Source organism: Nerophis ophidion, linkage group LG04 (assembly GCF_033978795.1).
Source record: "Nerophis ophidion isolate RoL-2023_Sa linkage group LG04, RoL_Noph_v1.0, whole genome shotgun sequence".
NCBI classification, from domain to species: domain Eukaryota; kingdom Metazoa; phylum Chordata; class Actinopteri; order Syngnathiformes; family Syngnathidae; genus Nerophis; species Nerophis ophidion.
In genome coordinates, this window is record NC_084614.1 from 55,338,991 (window position 1) to 55,358,463 (window position 19,473).

Sequence of the window (19,473 nt, forward strand, 5' to 3'; positions counted from 1 at the left end):
ATATGGCAATATCGCGAAATGATTAAGTATGACACATAGAATGGACCTGCTATCCCCGTTTGAATAAGAACATCTCATTTCAGTAGGCCTTTAAATATAGGGAAATCGATTCTGTTCATAACTTTTATGGACAGAGTTTCGAGGCGCAGTCAAGGCGTTGAGGGGTTCCGGTTTGGTGGCCGCGGGATTAGGTCTCTGCTTTTTGCAGATGATGTGGTCCTGATGGCTTCATCTGGCCGGGATCTTCAGCTCTCATTGGATCAGTTTGCAGCCGAGTGGGAAGCGACCGGAATGAGAATCAGCACCTCCAAGTCCGAGTCCATGGTTCTCTCCCGGAAAAGGGTGGAGTGCCATCTACGGGTTGGGGAGGAGACCCTGCCCCAAGTGGAGGAGTTCAAGTACCTAGGAGTCTTGTTCACGAGTGAGGGAAGAGTGGATCGTGAGATCGACAGGCGGATCGATGCGGTGTCTTCAGTAATGCGGACGTTGTATCGATCTGTTGTGGTGAAGAAGGAGCTGAGCCAGAAGGCAAAGCTCTCAATTTATGGTCGATCTACTTTCCCATCCTCACCTATGGTCATGAGCTTTGGGTCATGACCGAAAGGATAAGATCACGGGTACAAGTGGCCAAAATGAGTTTCCTCCGCCGTGTCGCGGGACTCTCCCTTAGAGATAGGGTGAGAAGCTCTGCCATCCGGGAGGAACTTAAAGTAAAGCCGCTGCTCCTCCAAATCGAGAGGAGCCAGATGAGGTGGTTCGGGCATCTGGTCAGGATGCCACCCGAACGCCTCCCGAGGGAGGTGTTTAGGGCACGTCCAACCGGTAGGAGGCTACGGGGAAGAACCAGGACACGTTGGGAAAACTATGTCTCCCGGCTGGCCTGGGAACGCCTCAGGATCCCCCGGGAAGAACTAGACGAAGTGGCTGGGGAGAGGGAAGTCTGGGCTTCCATGCTTAGGCTGCTGCCCCCGCGACCCGACCTCGGATAAGCGGAAGAAGATGGATGGATGGATAAGGAAATATGTCATATTATAATATCATTGCACCTTAGTTAGAAAAACGCAACCGTAAAGTCATTTATGTGTAAGAGTAAGAGTTTTCAGTAAAGATAACAAGACTATCTTCGTCTGCTTATCTTTGTTGTACCAATTTTTTAGGGGTTTCTGATTCGATCCGATTCCTGATTCAACACGACTCTCAATTCGAATTGATTTATTTGGTTTAACAATTATAATAAAACAAATTCATAAACTGTTATAGGTTACAAAAGCTCATTTTGGTCGCAGGAAGATGGCCTAAAAAATTCATTTTAAAATGTAATTCTTACCAGAAAAAAGAACGTTTTAAATCGATTCTCGAAAATGATGACCAAAGACATGCACCTGGGCATATGTTGGTTGGCAACACTAAATAGGCCCTGGTGTCTGAATGTGAGTGTGAATGTTGTCTGTCTATCTGTGTTGGCCCTGTGATGAGGTGGAGACTTGTCCAAGGTGTACACAGCCTCCCACCCGAATGCAGCTGAGATAGGCTCCAGCACCCCTCGCGACCCTGAAAGGGACAAGCGGTAGAAAATCGATGGCTGGATGAATGGATTTTGAATCGGGATGCAAAACAATTTTTTTTTTGTGCACTCCTTCTAATTTTCCACAAGATTAGAAAAACATAACAATTCAAACCATGTTCATGATTGTCGTCAGTTTAAATGGTGTAAGATAATAAAGTGACAAAGCTTCTCAGTATGATACAGTCCACTTACACTACTAGAAATGCAAATGACATTAACACAAACAGCTGTTTGTTTATTTTTGTCATTTTACAAGGCTGACATTAACTTCTGATTCGAAGGGTGTTGTTTAAATAAAAAGTCAACACCAAACAGATACTCTACTTAAAAAGTCACATCATCGATTAATATTGTCATTAGTACAAAAGAAGAACAAAAAAAACATCAATGCAACACAAATATAGATACACATTGTGTAATGGGTCAATTTAACAAAGTTTATGGTTGGTGAAACCTTTCATCTCTGTGTGAAAATGCATTTTTGTCTTCATAATACATTAGGTGTCTCCAACTCTTCACTCTGAGACAAAATGAAATGAAACATGCCACTTGTGTTTTACTTTGTTTTTACATTTGATTGCACTTACTACACTGATTGTCAATTCATGCTATTTGTGTTCATGTGTCTCCTAAAAAGACGACACATAGTTTATGACCATTTTTTGGTGAGCTTCTCAAAATCCGGTGGTAGTTGCCTACTTGAGACGCCTGATACTGCAAGGACGTTTGGTTTGCTGAACAAGACAAAGTAGCACGTATACACAACATATTAGTTTTACTTAATGTACAAGTTCACATTTGAGGGATGAACAGTGTGTGATGATGAGGTTTTTACTGTATAGCATTACGATTAGTCCAGGTCTAACTAACTCAGTGGTAGGGTTAGTAGATTTCCAAAACATTCATTTTAAGTTGAAATTTTACCAAAATCTACAATCACTGACAGTGCTGATTATGTTAAAACTTATATATATATATGTATATATATATATATATATATATATATATATATATATATATATATATATATATATATATATATATATATATATATATATATATATATATATATATATATATACATACACACACAGTGTGGGTAGTCATGCACAAAGCACATGGCGTGTTGCACTGAGTGTTGTCACGGGGGGACAGAAGGGGAGTCTTGCGACTATCAGAAAGTAAACCCCCCACAATCAAAAGCGTTAAAATCAGCATCTGCCATTTCAAAGTCAAAGCTGTTAAATTGTGGGGAGGTGATGGCGGGGCTGTCGGTGTGGTACGCCCCTGCCGGTCCCACATCTGAGAAATCTGCGCTGAGGGGCAAGTCGGAAGCTTTGGCGTCCAGACCGGAAGGCGAGCACGAGCCCAAGTAGCCCATAGCAGACGACGCGGCGGCCCCTCCCATCAGCAGGTAGACGGTCCTCACCGTCTGAGTGTTGTTGATGGTGCCGTGACGCAGGCAGCCCACCGAGGGCCTGCCTCCTTTGTAGTACTTTGTGCGTGGAGAGTCCCTGACTGTTTGACACACACGTGATATCACATTATGTACAAAGCACACATTCAAATATTGATAAACTACATTCTCCAAGTAAAATGTATGGGTTCTACAGTATGTGTCTGTAGCGCACCAACTGATATTATAACAGTAAAATATTTTTTCCTACTTTCTCATGCGATTTTTTTTTTTTATTATTACATGTGCCAAACCAGTGATTTTTGAACTGTGGTACAAGCTCTATCTAATAGTGTGCCGAAAAATTATTCGATTTAATCAAGTAAAATGTTTTATTTACCTATATTTAAACACAGTGTTACTGTTCAACCGGTGTTTAATTTTACAGTGGCCAAAATATTAAATATCCTTGTTGAATAAAACATCTGCCTTGTTTGTAATAATTATTCTACTGTAATACAGTACGCGATGCTACTGTATTTTAATGTTGGTTATGGTTAAGGAAGCAAGTGTTTTCTATGGGTGGCATTAGGTGAAAGAAGTTTGAGGACCACGGTGCTAAATCATAATACCGATATTGTCAGTCATTTTAAAACATAACAATGTTGCAACAAAGGATTTTTTTATCACCGTTCATTCTTGCAGAACCGCTTGTTGCTAGGCAAGACCCAAAACAAATCACCCACCATAAAGTGGGTGATTATCTGCAACCCACAGCAGAGGAAGTTACACAATAGTTGGAAGGAGCACACCACTTACACTATCAGTCAAAAGTTTGAAAACAATGTATCTTGAAAAGGACAGGGAGAGTTGGATACAATATGAACTGTGCGGAAAGAAATCTAAAAACTTTTTTTCACACATCTATTGATGCATCATGAGCTCTTTAAAAATTAGCTAAAGACAGCACATTAACACTGACCTTTGTCCTTTGGGGAGCCAATCAGAGGCCCTGGTGAAAGTGCCTCGCCATTGCTGATCGGTGGGATCGGTGGATCTTTATCCTGGATTTGATCGGGTACCAGGTTTTTCAGAGCAATATTGAGCGGCGGCACCTGATGCCGCTTGCAAAGAGTAAGAGGTGAAGAGACGCTCTGCAGAAACAGAAAAGGCATTAACATGGATTGTGTAGAAAATGAACTGTAGAAACAGCCTAGTCTTTGCTTCATTTATGCCACAAACAAAAAATTCTGACTCACTTGTTTGACTTTTTTCAGCACGTTCAGCCATTGACTACAAAGCAAAGAAGTAACTCTGTTATTTACACAAAATGATAATTCAGCGATCACGCAGGGTCTTAGGACATACTATGTGAAATGCACTACATACAAAATACAATCAACCATGTACATGTGCCCCCTATTGGCTGATGATGACATTAAAACAATTTAATTGGAGTTTTCCTAAGTGCTATGATTTTCTTAGATGTTATTCTATCATTGCGTCTTTGTTCGAGAAAAAGTTTAAGTAAACTGCACGGACATGTTTGGGTAGTATTCAGCGTTATTGTGAATGCTAGTCTCTCCGCATTTAACTAGTTAAGTTGTATTCTTGTGATTCACACAATAATCTAAAGCAGTGGTTTTAAAACTGTTTTCCTTCAAGTACCAATTCAGGAAAAAACTATAATTATATGAATGAGCATTTACACAATTATCAATGTAGAATATAGTTTGTGATGCGATAAAAAAATCGAGGTTTCACTGTAGAAAAGTGTCAGTCTGCTTGATTTTAAAGCAAGAAAAATGGCAATTTAGTCAATACCCTTTTGGTCAGCATTCATATATTATAACTATTTCTGTCCGATTAGTTAGTGAAAATGCTAGCATATATTGTGAATGATAAAAAATAATTAAGTGACATTTTGTTTGTTGTACATTATTAGTCTCATTGTGAATGCATGTATATTACAATAATACAAGTCAAAATAGCATCACACCGTGATAATAAGGAAAATGTGTTACAGCATACATTATAACAAAGAAAACCATTAGTGTGAATGCAGGTATGGGCGTGGGTTTGATTCCCTGCCAGGATTGTGTCAGAAACGGCATCCGGCAGAAAAACTAAGCCAAAACCATTCATACGATTTATTTACAACGAAAACCTCTGACAGTTGCACCAATCAAATCAGTTGGCACTTCTGAAGTCTGCGGCTTCACTGTATTCGATTTCTTTTGGGGTGAAAAATAAAAGTAATTTTGGCTGAAATTAAGCAATGTCAAACATAAAATGGCTAAATGAACTAAAAATATCAATACTATGGTAGTATTGGCCACTAGATGAGCCAAACCAATCTAACCTGCAGTCTGCAGGGGTGTCGGCCATCAGGAGCAGGTATTTATTTTGGGTCAAGATGAGAGCGAAGCAGGAATCTCGGCTCCCGCCGGCAGGCATCTTTGGAAGGTCAAGGATCTCCTTGCCCTCCACAATGGCCTCACAGCTGCTCTGCAACGACACCATCTGGTCAGGTGGAGCTGAAGCGTGGTGACACACAAAAAGGCTGCCTTCAGCTGTCAGGAGCAGGAACCTCTTCTTCCATTGTTTGAAAATAAATCCTCCTTAATATGAGAATTGAGGGAGGAGGGCAAAAAAATCTGATTAGGTCACTGCTTGGAATAATTTGTACTCATCCAAAGCATGCTTATTGACTGTATTGGGCACAGTGATCCCGGGAACATTAAGAGTTGCTGGATTACAGCATGACCATGTTGTCGTCCATCATCTCAGCGGATTATAGAGACAGTTGGATGTTTGGTGGATCAAGACGTTACACCAATCAGAACATAATAACGAGTGTGTGCCTCTATCAAAATCACACCCTCACATCTGGACCCTCAGCCTGAGCATACAGTGCTTACAGTCAAGAGCATATGCTTTATGAAATAAGCAAATTACTAACTGATTAAAACCCACACATCTACTGTCACCTAATCTAGACGGGACTATCACACGCTGATATTTGTTTTATAACGCTCTGTGTTAGAATTTTAAACAGATGCAGACACATGACCATAAAACTTGTACAAGTCACAAAACAGGACAATAAGATTTTGTACTCACCATACATTCTGAGTGTGCCTTGATGGATTCCAGAGACGCTCATGTTGACAACCGCTTTGTCCACTCCGATTGACTGACTGTCAGAAATGTAGCGAGCAGGACAGGATGGGTAGAAAGCACATGAGGCTCAATGTGAGCTTTAATGCTCATCCCTAATCCGCATTCAGATGGGATGTTTGGCCGCTTTTGGGAGCAGAAAAGGTTGTAATAGCACGCATGCACATACTGTTTGCTGCGTGTGTTTATGGATGTGTGTGTGACATGTCTGTTTCTCAATATCAACAACTTGCATCTTGGCGAAACAAATTTTAAGTGTAATCTAATGAGATGCAATGCAAGCGCTTTATAAAAGATTATGCCGTGAGAAAGATAATAAGGCTTGGTTTTGATTGGCACCGTCAGAGAGATATTAACAATATGCTAAGTATTGTGATTGTTACTTGCTACAATGTTTCTAATGGGTGCCAATCAAAAAAAATAATATCTCCATTGACACACTGTTCCAGCTAAATATGTTCACCCTAAACTATAAACAACCTATGTATGACACACTGCAGTTTGAAATTATAAAGAATAATCACAATAATAGGTATATTATCATTCTGAGTGTACTATTGTTATAAAATGATGTTTGATGTTACTTATATAGAGGAAACTAAGTGTGAACTTGTACAGTGTGATTACATAATTACAGATTTGTTTTGAGCTAAATCGCTTAAATCTCTAAACCTCTTCAGCTCATTTTTCATCCAAACCTGCACCCCAGCAAACGACCAGCTGAGATGTCCACATCAAATTAAAGTGAGAATAAATAATACACATTTCAATGATGACAAGATCACATCACAGGATAAAAACAAACATGTATTCATCATCAGTCAATGCAGAATCAAAACAAAACTAAACACAGATAACAAAACACAATTTCAAACAAATAAATAATATCTGGTGTATGGATTTGCATAAATAATTATGTCTGTAAAAATTGAAAGTCTAAAGAAAACACACATAACCTCTTTCTGTGCTGGTAAGGTGTTTCTAAGGCACATTTTAAATAACAGTGTACGTTTGATTACGGTCAATGCAATTATTGTTGCTTGTTGCATATAAGCTTTCTCTACTCACGGTGTCTTAAAGTGAGGTCATGCATGTTCATGAAGTATTTCATATAAAGTAATACAAAGGAGTTCTGAGAGTGCAAGTGTACTTGTTCTTTATGACAACTGATCTTCATATTGCTTTCGGAAACAGTCTCCAGCAGGGAAGAAGTCCCAGCAACGCTCCTGGTACATCTTCCATACGTACGACTCCTGTAAAGACACATAAAGAAGAGGAAATGGGAACAAGTTGATGCCACGTATATACAACTAAATATCAAAAGGAATCGGACTAACCTGTCCAGTGTGTTCAGTCTCATCTTTGTTGATAAGGTACATTAAGAAGAACCTAAGAAGTGTGGACATGTTAATTTTCCCTGTAAAGCATATGTTAAAATAGAAAGAGCATACAAGAGCATATTAGGTGTGTCAGAAAAGTTCCACGACTAGTGTCAAAACATTTGTATTTCAACTAAAAGTTTTCTCCTTCAAAGGTCTCTCCAAGACGTCTAACACACAGCCTTCATGCACTCCTGGAAATATTTTTCTGGGCTCATCTGCAGCTCCGTCGCCACGACCATGTTGTCAGGGCATTGTTGTCCTACCACAACTGTCGCCTCTTTTCCCTTTGCATACCTAGCAGGATCTATTCATCAATGTGCTGGTTGATCATCGAGCCCTGTGGTAAGAACTTGCAGTAGGCGAAATAATTTGGTTAACATCAACAGTCCTGGAACTTTTCTGACGCGCTTTGTATAAACACTTACATTAGCACAAAACATATACAGTAGATGTAGTCGTACTCACATGTAATTGGCCAGGTTGTGTTCGTCCAGCGTGTGAGTCTCGAATCCGTGCGGCGTTGTGTCAAAGTAATCGCTCCCGATGCCACATATGAAGCATTTTGTCTATAGAAAAAAAACAGTGACTTTTTTTTGGAGAAATGGTGCTGAACTATCCAGTCATAACAATTAAATGACGTACCTCCATGTCTTCTTTGACCTGCTCTTGTTGATCTCTGAGTTCTCCAAAGGCATCAATGATCAAACCTGCAGCATAGGCACACACAAATATTTGTATGAGATTATATCGGTCAGTTTTGATTTAGGCTATCAGAAAGGTATTAATTAAAAAAAAAAGTTTATTGCAGTGTTGTTCTATAAAATGTAATCAATCAATCAATGTTTATTTATATAGCCCTAAATCACTATTGTCAAATGTTAAGTTGTGTATAAGTTTGTTCACCTTGAATGATGGCCAGCAAGATGACAATAACAAAGAAAAAGAAAGTTATGTCAAACACCACTCTGTATAGCTCATATTCATCCCCGGCAGGATCCTCAATTTCATCGCCGATGCCCCCACCAGCACGTACGCCCACGTACATGTGGAAGAGATAGCACTGGAGAAACAAAAAAAAATGAGGCATAACTCATAGATTGGTGCAGACCCTGCGAAGGCAACGACTCACAGTCATCATGTCGTCACATTTCATATCTGGTTCATCCTCGTCCTCGCTTTTGTTGTAAAACTTGCGAAAGAAGTTGAAAGCCACCACCGTGTAGAGGTACACCACCACTGCTAGCAGGCCGACAGTCATCATCAGCTAGAAGGATGAAAGAAGCAAAGTTTGGCATAAAAAAAATAAAAAAAAAGTAATGCTGACAAGCGCCATTTATCTTATTTTTAACTCATAACCAGGGAAAATGAGTTGCAGATATTTTAGGACGAAGGGTTAAATACTAGTGTGAATGTTGTCTGTCTATCTGTGTTGGTCCTGCGATAAAGTGGCGACTTGTCCAGGGTGTACCCCGCCGATTGCAGCTGAGATAGGCTCCAGCACAGCCCGCGACCCCAAAAGGGATAAGCGGTAGAAAATGGATGGATGTATTAAGGCATTGAGAGGAGACAGTGTTTCTTAACCATAGGGCTGGGGCCCATTGTTGGGCCACGAGCGCCCCCTAGAGGCGCAAGGAAAAAATCTCTGTTTCTCAGCTGTGGTCCTTATGGGCCGCAGCGGTACTCTGTTGTAATACACTTTTCCATCACTTGTAGCAGTAATGACAATCTCAAACTAAAGAAGTCTGAAGCTAATGTCATATAGAATTATCTGAAGCCTAAAATTATGTGGTGAAGCTGTATTTTTATTAATTTTTTATTGACAGTTTAGTTAAAAATATTCAATATTAATTTTGTTTATTTATTTTAGCACAATATAATCGTATGTACATTTATTTTGTGTCAGTTATACAAACCCCGTTTCCATATGAGTTGGGAAATTGTGTTGGATGTAAATATAAACGGAATACAATGATTTGCAAATAATTTTCAACCCATATTCAGTTGAATATGCTACAAAGACAACATATTTGATGTTCAAACTAATAAACATTTTTTTTTGCAAATAATCATTAACTTTAGAATTTGATGCCAGCAACACGTGACAAAGAAGTTGGGAAAGGTGGCAATACATACTAATAAAGTTGAGGAATGCTCGTCAAACACTTATATGTAAAATCCCAAAGGTGTGCAGGCTAATTAGAAACAGTTGGGTGCCACGATTGGGTATAAAAACAGCTTCCATGAAATGCTAAGTAATTCACAAACAAGGATGGGGTGAGGGTCACCACTTTGTAAGCAAATTGTCGAACAGTTTTAGAACAACATTTCTCAACGAGCTATTGCAAGGAATTTAGGGATTTTACCAGCTACGGTCCGTAAAATCATCAAAAGTTCAGAGAATCTGGAGAAATCACTGCACGTAAGCGATGATATTACGGACTTTTGATCCCTCAGGCGGTACTGCATCAAAAACCGACATTAGTGTGTAAAGGATATCACCACACGGGCTCAGGAACACTTCAGAAAACCAATGTCAGTAGATACAGTTAGTCGCTACAGCTGTAAGTGCAAGTAAAACTCTACTCAAAGCGCTTTGAGTACCTTGAAGGTAGAAAAGCGCTATACAAGTACAACCCATTTATTTATTTACTATGCAAAGCCAAACCCATTTATCAACAATATCCTTAAAGGCCGCCGGCTTGGCTGGGCCCGAGCTCAGCGAAAATGGACTGATGCAAAGTGAAAAGGTGTTCTGTGGTCTGACGAGCCCACATTTCAAATTATATTTGGAAACAGAAGACGTGGTGTCCTCCAGAACAGAGAGGGATATAACCATTCGGATTGCTATAGGCACAAAGTACAAAAGCCAGCATCTGTGATGGTATGGGGGTGTATTAGTGCCCCAGGCATGGGTAACTTACAAATCTGTGAAGGCAATATTAATGCTGAAAGGTCCATACAGGTTTTGGAACAACATATGTTGTCATCCAAGCAATGTTATTATGGACGCCCCTGCTTATTTCAGCAAGACAAGTGTTACAACAGCGTGGCTTCGTAAAAGAAGAGTGTGGGTACTTTCCTGGCCCGCCTGCAGTCCAGACCTGTCTCCCATCGAAAATAAGTGACGCATTATAAAGTGTAAAATACGACAGCGGAGACCCCGAACTGTTGAACGACTGAAGCTCTACATAAAACAAGAATGGGAAATAATTCCACTTTCAAAGCTTCAACAATTAGTTTCCTCAGTTCCCAAATGTTTATTGAGTGTTGTTAAAAGAAAAGGTGATGTAACACAGTGGTGAACATGTCCTTTCCCAACTACTTTGGCACGTGTTGCAGTCATGAAATTCTAAGTTACTTATTATTTGCAAAAAAAAATGAAGTTTATGAGTTCGAACATCAAATATCTTGTCTTTGTAGTGCATTCAATTGAATATGGGTTGAAAAGGATTTGCAAATCCTTGTATTCTGTTTATATTTACATCTAACACAATTTCCCAACTCATATGGAAACGGGGTTTGTATATGTGTCCCTTTGTCTGCAATATATTTGGTTAGTACTTATTTTTTAAATCAGCCTGACCTAGCCTAAGGTTTATGTGTTAAATAAATAATAATTTGTGTGATTAACACATGCTTTCGTATCATTTGACCAGGTGGTAAACCAGGGGTAGGGAACCTATGGCTCTAGAGCCAGATGTGTCTCTTTTGATGACTGCATCTGGCTCTCTGATAAATCTGAGCTGACGTTGCTTAACACGATAAGTAATGAATAATTCCACTTGTAATCACAGCGTTAAAAATAATTTTCATAATATAAAACATTGTCATGCATTTTTAATCCATCCATCCGTTTTCTAACGCACCTGTTGAAGAAGTTGCGTTAATGGTAAGAAGTTATTTATTTATTACTGGTTAGTGTGGGGCTTGCCCTCCTGGGGGTTCTTCAGACCCCCAAGCACCGACATGAGAGCCTGTTTCAGGGTTACAATATTGTTTTATTTTTCAATAAGTCTCTCAGTTGCTTTCCAGCAATAGTATTTCCAGCCCCAACCCAGTCTCTCCTCCTGGCTGCTGCTTATAACAGAGTGACAGGTGATTAGATAACTAGGCCCAGGTGGGCCCTCTACGCACCTGTCGCTGCAGGCCCGCAGGTCACGCCCCCTCCACAGTTAGCTTCATAATAACAATGTTATTACAAAGAATAAGAGACCTACTATACTCTAGAAATGTTGGTCTTACTTAAAAAGGCACGTGTTTAGTTGTGTTCAGTGTTAAAAAAAATATTATATGACTCTTACGGAAATATATTTTAAAATATTTGGCTTTTTGGCTCTCTCAGCCAAAAAGGTTCCCGACCCCTGTTGTAAACGGTAAGTAGGTTAGACATAATTATTGAATATAATTAAATTCAAGAGTAAGATTACTATCCATCCATCCATTTTCTAATTCGGTGTTAATATGTGAGGTGGCCTCAAGCCACTCAGTAGGGGAAAATTTGGGCCCTGTGGTAAAAAAAGTTAAGATCCTCTGGACTAGAAGAACTCAACTACTAGTGTAATGAGTAGTATACAATAGTTTTTTGCAAAGAGAGTATTTTACATTGTTTTTTTTGTTTTATTTTATTCACGTGCCTGTTTGCCATTGTGTGTCACTGAAGACAGGATGGTGCGGAGGGTCTTGACGCCCATGGCAATGTCCAGCAGGTGACACGCGAAGAAGAAGTTGTTGTAGTGGCCGAGCAGAGACATGATCATGTACCAACACAGATAAAGGAAGGTCTGAAAGAGATTTTTGAGCACAACATAGAAAATAAGTCATACATGAGTGGAACTTTTGTACTTTCCACACATCTGTGCTAAAACCAACAAAGTAAGCGACTGTCGAAAAAACTTGAAATGTTGGTTCAACTTTAAAACTCCGGTAGAGAAATGTGTGCTGTTGTTTGAGTGCTAAAAAAACCTCCTCAGTAATAGGACTTTTCACCCAAGTCCCTTTGTCCTGTTATTTTGATGATAGTTAATCACGCATTAAATGTTAAATTAATGTATTTGACAAAATCAATCAAAACGTTCAAATAATATTTTCAGAGTTATTGCAATATTATTTACATGGTCATATATTATGTTTTAATGATCATTATCATTATTATTATATAGTACTGTTTCCCTAGAAACATTTCCGTGAAAAAAATAGGTCATCGTATATTCTTGGTCTTGTGATTTATCAATGTAAACTGGCCGTGCCAAAAACATGAATATAAAAAGTATTTTTAATTTGTATTTTGTCATAAAATATATGTTTGTCTTAAAATATGTTTCAATAAAGTATCCGCAGCTATTCATTAAAACAGAAGGGCAGAAAAACTGAATGATAATTTCTGATGCTTACACCGTCCGTAAACACCACACCAAACTTCCAGATCTGGTACTTGATGTCAATGGTTGTAGCCCTAATAACACAAACAAAGCTTTAGTTTAAATTCCACTACAATTTAAAACATCCAAAGCATCTTTTTTTACATACCATGCAAATGCTGAGTTGTCAGATTCCTCTTGTTTCTTTTCATGCTGCTGACTCACATCCAGGGACGCTAAGTCAACACCTAACAGTTCGGCAATTCTTTCTCGGCCATAAATGTCTCCATATTTATCCAAAATCTAGATGCAGACATTTGCACCTTAAAATAAATGTGGATGAAACCGATATATTTGTCTAGGCTGCAAAGCAAATAAAACTTACCTTTCGTTTGACAAACTTATCCCAGTAGTTGTTTGGGAAGGAACTATGAGGAAAAAAGACATTATTCTTCATGTGATTTTCAGATACTGTAAAGTCTCCAGTTCAAGCCTTTAGTAAACCATTGAGTCTACACAAGCACGGTCTCTAATTAGCACCGAATAAAAAAGCTGTGGCTGATGTATTTTTTATAAACTCCACAGCATAGCAGTACAGTAGCTGCGTTTGAAGTACTGGTAACCTAAGAGGCCAACAACCAACAGCAACTTTGCCAACTGTACACTTTAAAATGTTGATTGCACTACTCAGTGGTTGGAGTGAAACTCATTATGAGTGTCACATTTGCTGTACTGCTGTTTTTAATCAACTCATCACTTAGTGCTGGCCGAGCAGTTTGCTCCTTACCACGATTTCAGCATTGTTCTGTTGTGCAGTAAACACATGAATAAAGAACATGTGGTCAGATGCTTTCCTTTTTTTCTTTCTTTTTTTCATGTGGCCCAAAGTGTGTTTTAGAAATAACAGCCCTTCTTTATGATCACCTGCTTCCAATTACTGTCTTGTCTATTGGCTCTTTGGGTAAATAAACACAAACATTCCCTATGCATGTAACTCCTATTCCTTCTACTTACGGAGTATTGAGGACAAGACGATCCCACTGGCCCTTGATGTCTTCGTCCTCTGGCTGCTCCGTGATGTAAAGTCCATCAAACTCCAGCTTTCTTGCGAGTTCTTTCTCCCTTTTGAAGATCACCAGTGGAATCTGATAAGATAGAGAAAACAACATGTGAAACGGTTCTATGCCATCACTTGAAGTCTGCCTACCTTGAGGCAGTTGTAACCAATGATGCAGATGAAGGAGATGACAGTATGGAGTATGGCGAGGAAGGACAACGTGGGCTGCATGTACCCCGTGCTCTCCTCTAAATAGAAATACAGCGGTACATCTTCATCCTCATCTCCTTCATCCATTCCAGAACCATCCACCTCGTCTCCTGAGCCTTCAAATAAACCAGAGCCTTCGAAGAACCCACTTCCTTCTGCCAGTCCGGATCCTTCTATGTTGTCGCCCTCAGGTGGGGTGTCAGACACCTTTTAAAACCAGATAATGTGAAATATATAATTTTCATACAATACAGTACCTGGATATGTGCTGTATCTAGTAAAATCTAATACAAGAGTTGCACGAAAGCCTAACCCTAACCCTAAAAAACAATAATGCATAGCAGTTCGAACCACATTGTTGAATGAATACCTTCCTGACAGTGTCCTTCAATATTCATAAAGTCATAATGGCTGAGAGTACGGTAGATAAAGCCTTTTTTTACATTGATACAAACTCACCTTGTAGAAGAGCAGAATAAAGTTAAGGGCGAAAGCGAGGAACAGTGCCAGAAAACGCAAGTTGTAAAAGTTTCTAGAGAGGTAGTTCTGTAAAAGATAGAGAACAACAAATATAATATTTTAGACGAGTGGCAGTTGGAATGTGGGGAAATAGACAAGGACTTCACCATAAATTTATTTCTCTGTGTTTCCAGCTCAGTCCAGATTTGGAATCCTCCTCCCTTTTTAGGTTTCTTTTCTTTTTTCGCTGCAGATTTGTTTGGTTCTGAGGTCCTTTCTTTCACCAAAGTCTCAGATTCTTTCTCTGCTTTCTCTCCGGTTTCAACACTGAAAGAAACATTGGTTTATTGTCTGCGCCCAAAAAGTCGGGCTTTTATCATATGTCTATGTGCTTCTTAGTTAGAAGAATACTGTAAAAATGTTTCAGCAAGAGAGACAAAGATAAAATAAATAAATAAATTATTAATTAATTAATTAATAATTTGCATACTCTGCCTTTTCAGGCTCTGGAGGTGTTTCCTCGACAGGGGCCGGTTCTGGAGGCTTCTGGCTGGCATCGGCCTCCTCCGGTTGCTACAGAACAAAATCACACTATATAATCACATAACCTTTTGCAACACTTTAAGGGCCTGATCTACTAAGATCTAAATAAGTGGTAACTAAACTACAAAATTGCGAGTGAGCGTGTTGCAGGTGATCTACTAAGACTGTGCGCACAATTGATAATAGATGCAAAAGTGGTGCAGACCACCCTATGTAAATGAGGATTGTGCGTGTAGACCGGCTATCACCATGAAGACAATAATTTCCCTCCACATTTATGGCATCATATGTTTCAACATGTGCTGTTTCTTTATGTCGTTGATATGCAGCACACAAATACAATATGTATTACTTTTTCTAGGCCAATAAAGTGCCATCTAGGCAACATAACCTAATTTTAGCACCCTGATGGTGTGTGCGCTCTGAGAGGCGCTGCAGTGTTTTGATGGTGGGTCTGGAACGATCCAGCCAGAAAAAAATGCATATTGCAAGATGTTTTTTTTTCCTATAGGAGATATATCATAATTAGCTATAGCCGCTATAAAAGTATAAAATGTCATTGCTGAAAATACAATTAGTCTAATATTTTTATTTCTGACAGTTCAAGTATGTAGAATTCCACATAGACAGAATATCTCTCGCAATCATCTGTGTTTGCAGTGTGATTGCCTCCTTTCTCACATTCATTTATGCATAACTGCCAGTTTGCGCGCACTTTCAAATGTGCTAAATATAGATAAAAAACAGCGGCCACAAAACCGTTTTAGTCTTGATAAATCACATTGCAAGGGCTAGACGATTATATTTGCATGACTTTCTCCCAGTATCGTGGATGTTCTAGCATTTACATCAAAACAGATGCGATAAATGGATAGCGCTCACTATTTTGCTCATTTAAGAGACATAGTTTTCTCTGCACATGAGCTTAGTAGATTAGCATTGTGTGTGCCATCAAGTTTGCACGTGTTTTATAACACGCAAACCTTTGGTAGATCAGGCCTTAAGATTTCACTAAAGCAAAAGCAAAAACGTTACCATTTTCCTCTTTGTTATAGGGGTCCCTTCAGGGGTTGGCGGTTCAACGGTGGCCTCAATCCCCATGTCTCCAAGTCCACCGGGAGCATCGATACCTGGTACCCTGCCACCCTCCTTCTCCTGGGTTTCCTCCTCTTCCTCTTCCCCACTTCCGGTATCTCCAGTGTCCGTAATCCCTCCTGTGTCTTGCTCCTCCCCCATCCCAGGTTCTCCCGGTCCATCGCCGTGCACGTCATCCTGCGTTGGATCAGGCATGCTGGCCAAAATCTCTGTCACTGTGATATTTTTAGCTCCTTCCACTAAGCCGCCTCCAAACAGGGTATGCCAGATAATCATAAAGAAGCCTTTGCAAACATTGTAGATGAAGTGCAGGATGCTCATCAGGATGGTCCAGAAGAAGGTGGACAAGGCAACCACAATCTCTTTTAAAGTCATCCTTCTCACCCGACGATATTGTCGGCGGAGATTACGGAAGGTGAAGATGTTGAAGAAGCTAAACATGCTGTTTATGAAGTCTGCAAAAGCAGAGCTGGACTCAGGTGGTCCCTCTTCCCCATTAGTGTCCTCATCTCCTGTTCCGATTGCTCCAGCCGCTCCTCCTTCAGCGATAGTTTCCTCTATCTCGTCATCCTCTTCTCCCTTTTCCTCTTCTTCCTGCTCGGAAATTTGCGAGGCGATATTCATCTCAAATATTGTGTCCTCGCAGAAGTTGACAAACATTTCCATTTTCTCCGACTCGCAGCCCTCATTGACGACATCGAAGATGAACTGTCGCTTGGACTCTCGGACCTGAGGCATCTCCCACTGTCTGCGGTTGACCTCGCTGATCTCAAAGTAAATGCGCTCAATCTTGCGACTGGCGCCCATGATTTCAATACGACCAAGAAAGGGGCGGAAGTAGTTGAGCACGCTTTCTGCTTGCTCCAGGAAGTTCTGCAGTCGGGTGTCGTGAGGAACGTGCTCAAAAAGGTTGGTGAGCAACACGGCAATGTTGAAACCAATGTCCTTGGCGGGTTCCTGGAATCGGTTTGCATACTCCTCATAGTTGATCATGTCGTTTTCATCTGCCTCCGAGCAGGACAAAAGGAACTGGATTTCTGAAGGTGTGTACTGCTTCTGACTGTCCATTGCCTTCTGGAAATCCTTCTTGGAGATAAGCCCTCGAGGGTCTGTGATGTAATCTTTGAAGGCATCAGACGCCACAATGTCTTTCAGTTTGAGGAACATGTCAAAGAATTTAAGGATCATCTCCACATTGCTGGATGACTCCACTAACATGTCCACCATTTGACGGGCGATGGTGCCATTCACCACGTTCCCTGAGCGACACAACACAAATTATTTATTTTTGGGATGTCCAGATCAGGGATTCATGTTGCCGATTCCAATACCGGTCATCCATGAGTGAGATCGGCCGATACCAACACCCATACTGATCACATGTATTAACTGTACCCTTTTTGATATTGGCTGTTTAACATTATTAGAATAATGTTTAAAATCTGCAAAATTGTATAAAAATATTTAGGGTCAAAAAATGTTTAAATTACTTCCTTATTCCGTTTTATTACATACAATTGTTTGAGCAAAACAAAGTCAATAGTACACAATTACTAAACAAACTAGTTTAGTTTTTGCCCACAAATACCTCCTATGTCCAGGAAAGTATTCCTTGAATGTGTAAACCGCATTAAAAACAACAAAAACATTTTTTGAGAATATCAAAATATAGACATAATAACTTTAGTATCGATCATATACTGATACTACCCTTGGTATTGACAGCCTCAAATTTGTGATTGATTGGCCTTCCTGTCATGTGTTGTGTACTGACTGTGACAATGCTGACACAGCAACAGTCCCAAGACTTACTAATTATTCAACTTGTTAATTCCCTGCTCATATCAGCTTACTTTCTGTTGTAACGATGTTGCATCTACACTTCTTAAACTTTACAAGGCACTTATTTATTGGCATTGTTTAATTAGCATTCCTGCACCTGGCTTCTCCTGACTCTTCGTAGTGTTTCGCCTTGTCCTCTCGTGAAAATAATACTTGATAATGATACTTAAGATACTAACAAAGGCAGGTCATTTGTCGTAATTGAGGTGATTATTATTATGTACACTGTGTATGGAGACACATAACTAGCTGCTAGCTGTTTATCAGCCGGGAGACTAAAAATAAATACAGACTCAGCTAAAGGGGATCGGTTTTTGTGATCGGCAATAAAGGACATTAATCAGCAATGTGGCAATCACCTTCTTTTTCACAAAATCTTCTTATTCTGACAGGGAGCTAATCAATCGACCCATCCCTAATATTTCTGAATAAAAGTTTCAATAGTAAAAATAGGATTTTAAGTTAAAACTTTTTACCCTCTAAAAGCGACAGCAACATGACGACCATGTCTTTCTGCAGGTCCAGAAGCTCCTTTAGCAGACCAATCTGGCTCGAATCCTGCGACCATAGAACATGCCCAGTGTTGTAAGTACCCACAAGTGACTGCGTTATTGGTTTATAACAAATCCGGGCTTCATATTCACTTAATACAATGCAATCACTGGGAAACACAAGAATACATTTGCCAGTTATTGTATAGAATTCACCGTATGGATTTTTATAGCAGAAGTCCAACAAATAAGTCACAAAATCACAGCAAAAATGAAGGCAGGTTAATAATTAGTCAAATAAAATGGTAAAAAGCATGTTAAACACAAGGACACACAGGGAGTATGTCTTATTATAGTCCAACACCAGAGTGATTTTGTCAATGAAATGTACACTGGAAAAGTGGTGGTTAAAAGTCAATCAACCAACGCTGAATAAATAACAAACACATTATTATCATCACATCAATAGATTATAAAGTGGATACATACTTTACCCTGCATTGAACATGTGGAAGACAGTTTGAATAATCAATAAATTATTCAGTCGTTAAACAATTAAAAACATTCTTGTGCAGAAAAAATATGGTGAGAACATTGCAACAATTTTTGGCTTTATAGGCTATTTCATCACATATATGCCTGGGGTCATTTAAATTGCAGGTTGAATTTACAGTGTGTAATTAATGATAAATGGGTTGTACTTGTATAGCGCTTTTCTACCTTCAAGGTACTCAAAGCGCTTTGACACTACTTCCACATTCACACACACATTCACACACTGATGGAGGGAGCTGCCATGCAAGGCGCCAACCAGTAGCCATCAGGAGCAAGGGTGAAGTGTCTTGCTCAGGACACAACGGACGTGACGAGGTTGGTACTAGGTGGGATTTGAAC

At 39.7% G+C, this 19,473-nt stretch overlaps 2 protein-coding genes across 11 annotated transcripts in view; both read right to left on the minus strand.

Moving 5' to 3' along the window:
- Nucleotides 1-2,634: 2,634 nt before the first annotated feature.
- On the minus strand, nucleotides 2,635-6,780 carry LOC133551595 (uncharacterized). 4 transcript variants are annotated; one of them, XM_061898476.1, is made up of 5 exons: nucleotides 6,087-6,780; nucleotides 5,326-5,500; nucleotides 4,223-4,256; nucleotides 3,946-4,117; nucleotides 2,635-3,085 (listed from the first exon to the last, which is right to left on the minus strand). In XM_061898476.1, exons 1-5 carry the CDS (start codon nucleotides 6,127-6,129, stop codon nucleotides 2,742-2,744), a joined length of 768 nt encoding a protein of 255 aa, XP_061754460.1. In that variant the 5' UTR covers nucleotides 6,130-6,780; the 3' UTR covers nucleotides 2,635-2,741. The 4 variants fall into 4 exon arrangements, with proteins under 4 accessions (XP_061754460.1, XP_061754463.1, XP_061754459.1 ...); XM_061898479.1 differs by having other exon boundaries at nucleotides 5,326-5,466; nucleotides 6,087-6,765; XM_061898475.1 differs by having other exon boundaries at nucleotides 5,326-5,584; nucleotides 6,087-6,754.
- Nucleotides 6,781-6,937: 157 nt separating this feature from the next.
- LOC133551594 (ryanodine receptor 1-like) overlaps nucleotides 6,938-19,473 on the minus strand; it is a 70,730-nt gene continuing 58,194 nt past the window's right edge. For all 7 annotated transcript variants that reach the window (XM_061898474.1, XM_061898472.1, XM_061898469.1 and 4 more), the window contains 17 exons: nucleotides 18,565-18,646; nucleotides 16,187-17,505; nucleotides 15,099-15,181; nucleotides 14,776-14,935; nucleotides 14,609-14,695; nucleotides 14,090-14,356; nucleotides 13,897-14,027; nucleotides 13,268-13,310; nucleotides 13,052-13,185; nucleotides 12,917-12,977; nucleotides 12,160-12,306; nucleotides 8,655-8,789; nucleotides 8,429-8,585; nucleotides 8,168-8,232; nucleotides 7,991-8,091; nucleotides 7,481-7,532; nucleotides 6,938-7,396 (listed from right to left, as the gene is read on the minus strand). In XM_061898474.1, the coding sequence (XP_061754458.1) occupies nucleotides 7,301-7,396; nucleotides 7,481-7,532; nucleotides 7,991-8,091; nucleotides 8,168-8,232; nucleotides 8,429-8,585; nucleotides 8,655-8,789; nucleotides 12,160-12,306; nucleotides 12,917-12,977; nucleotides 13,052-13,185; nucleotides 13,268-13,310; nucleotides 13,897-14,027; nucleotides 14,090-14,356; nucleotides 14,609-14,695; nucleotides 14,776-14,935; nucleotides 15,099-15,181; nucleotides 16,187-17,505; nucleotides 18,565-18,646 (3,120 nt within the window). In that variant the 3' untranslated portion in view covers nucleotides 6,938-7,300. The remainder of the gene's footprint in view (nucleotides 7,397-7,480; nucleotides 7,533-7,990; nucleotides 8,092-8,167; nucleotides 8,233-8,428; nucleotides 8,586-8,654; nucleotides 8,790-12,159; nucleotides 12,307-12,916; nucleotides 12,978-13,051; nucleotides 13,186-13,267; nucleotides 13,311-13,896; nucleotides 14,028-14,089; nucleotides 14,357-14,608; nucleotides 14,696-14,775; nucleotides 14,936-15,098; nucleotides 15,182-16,186; nucleotides 17,506-18,564; nucleotides 18,647-19,473) is intronic.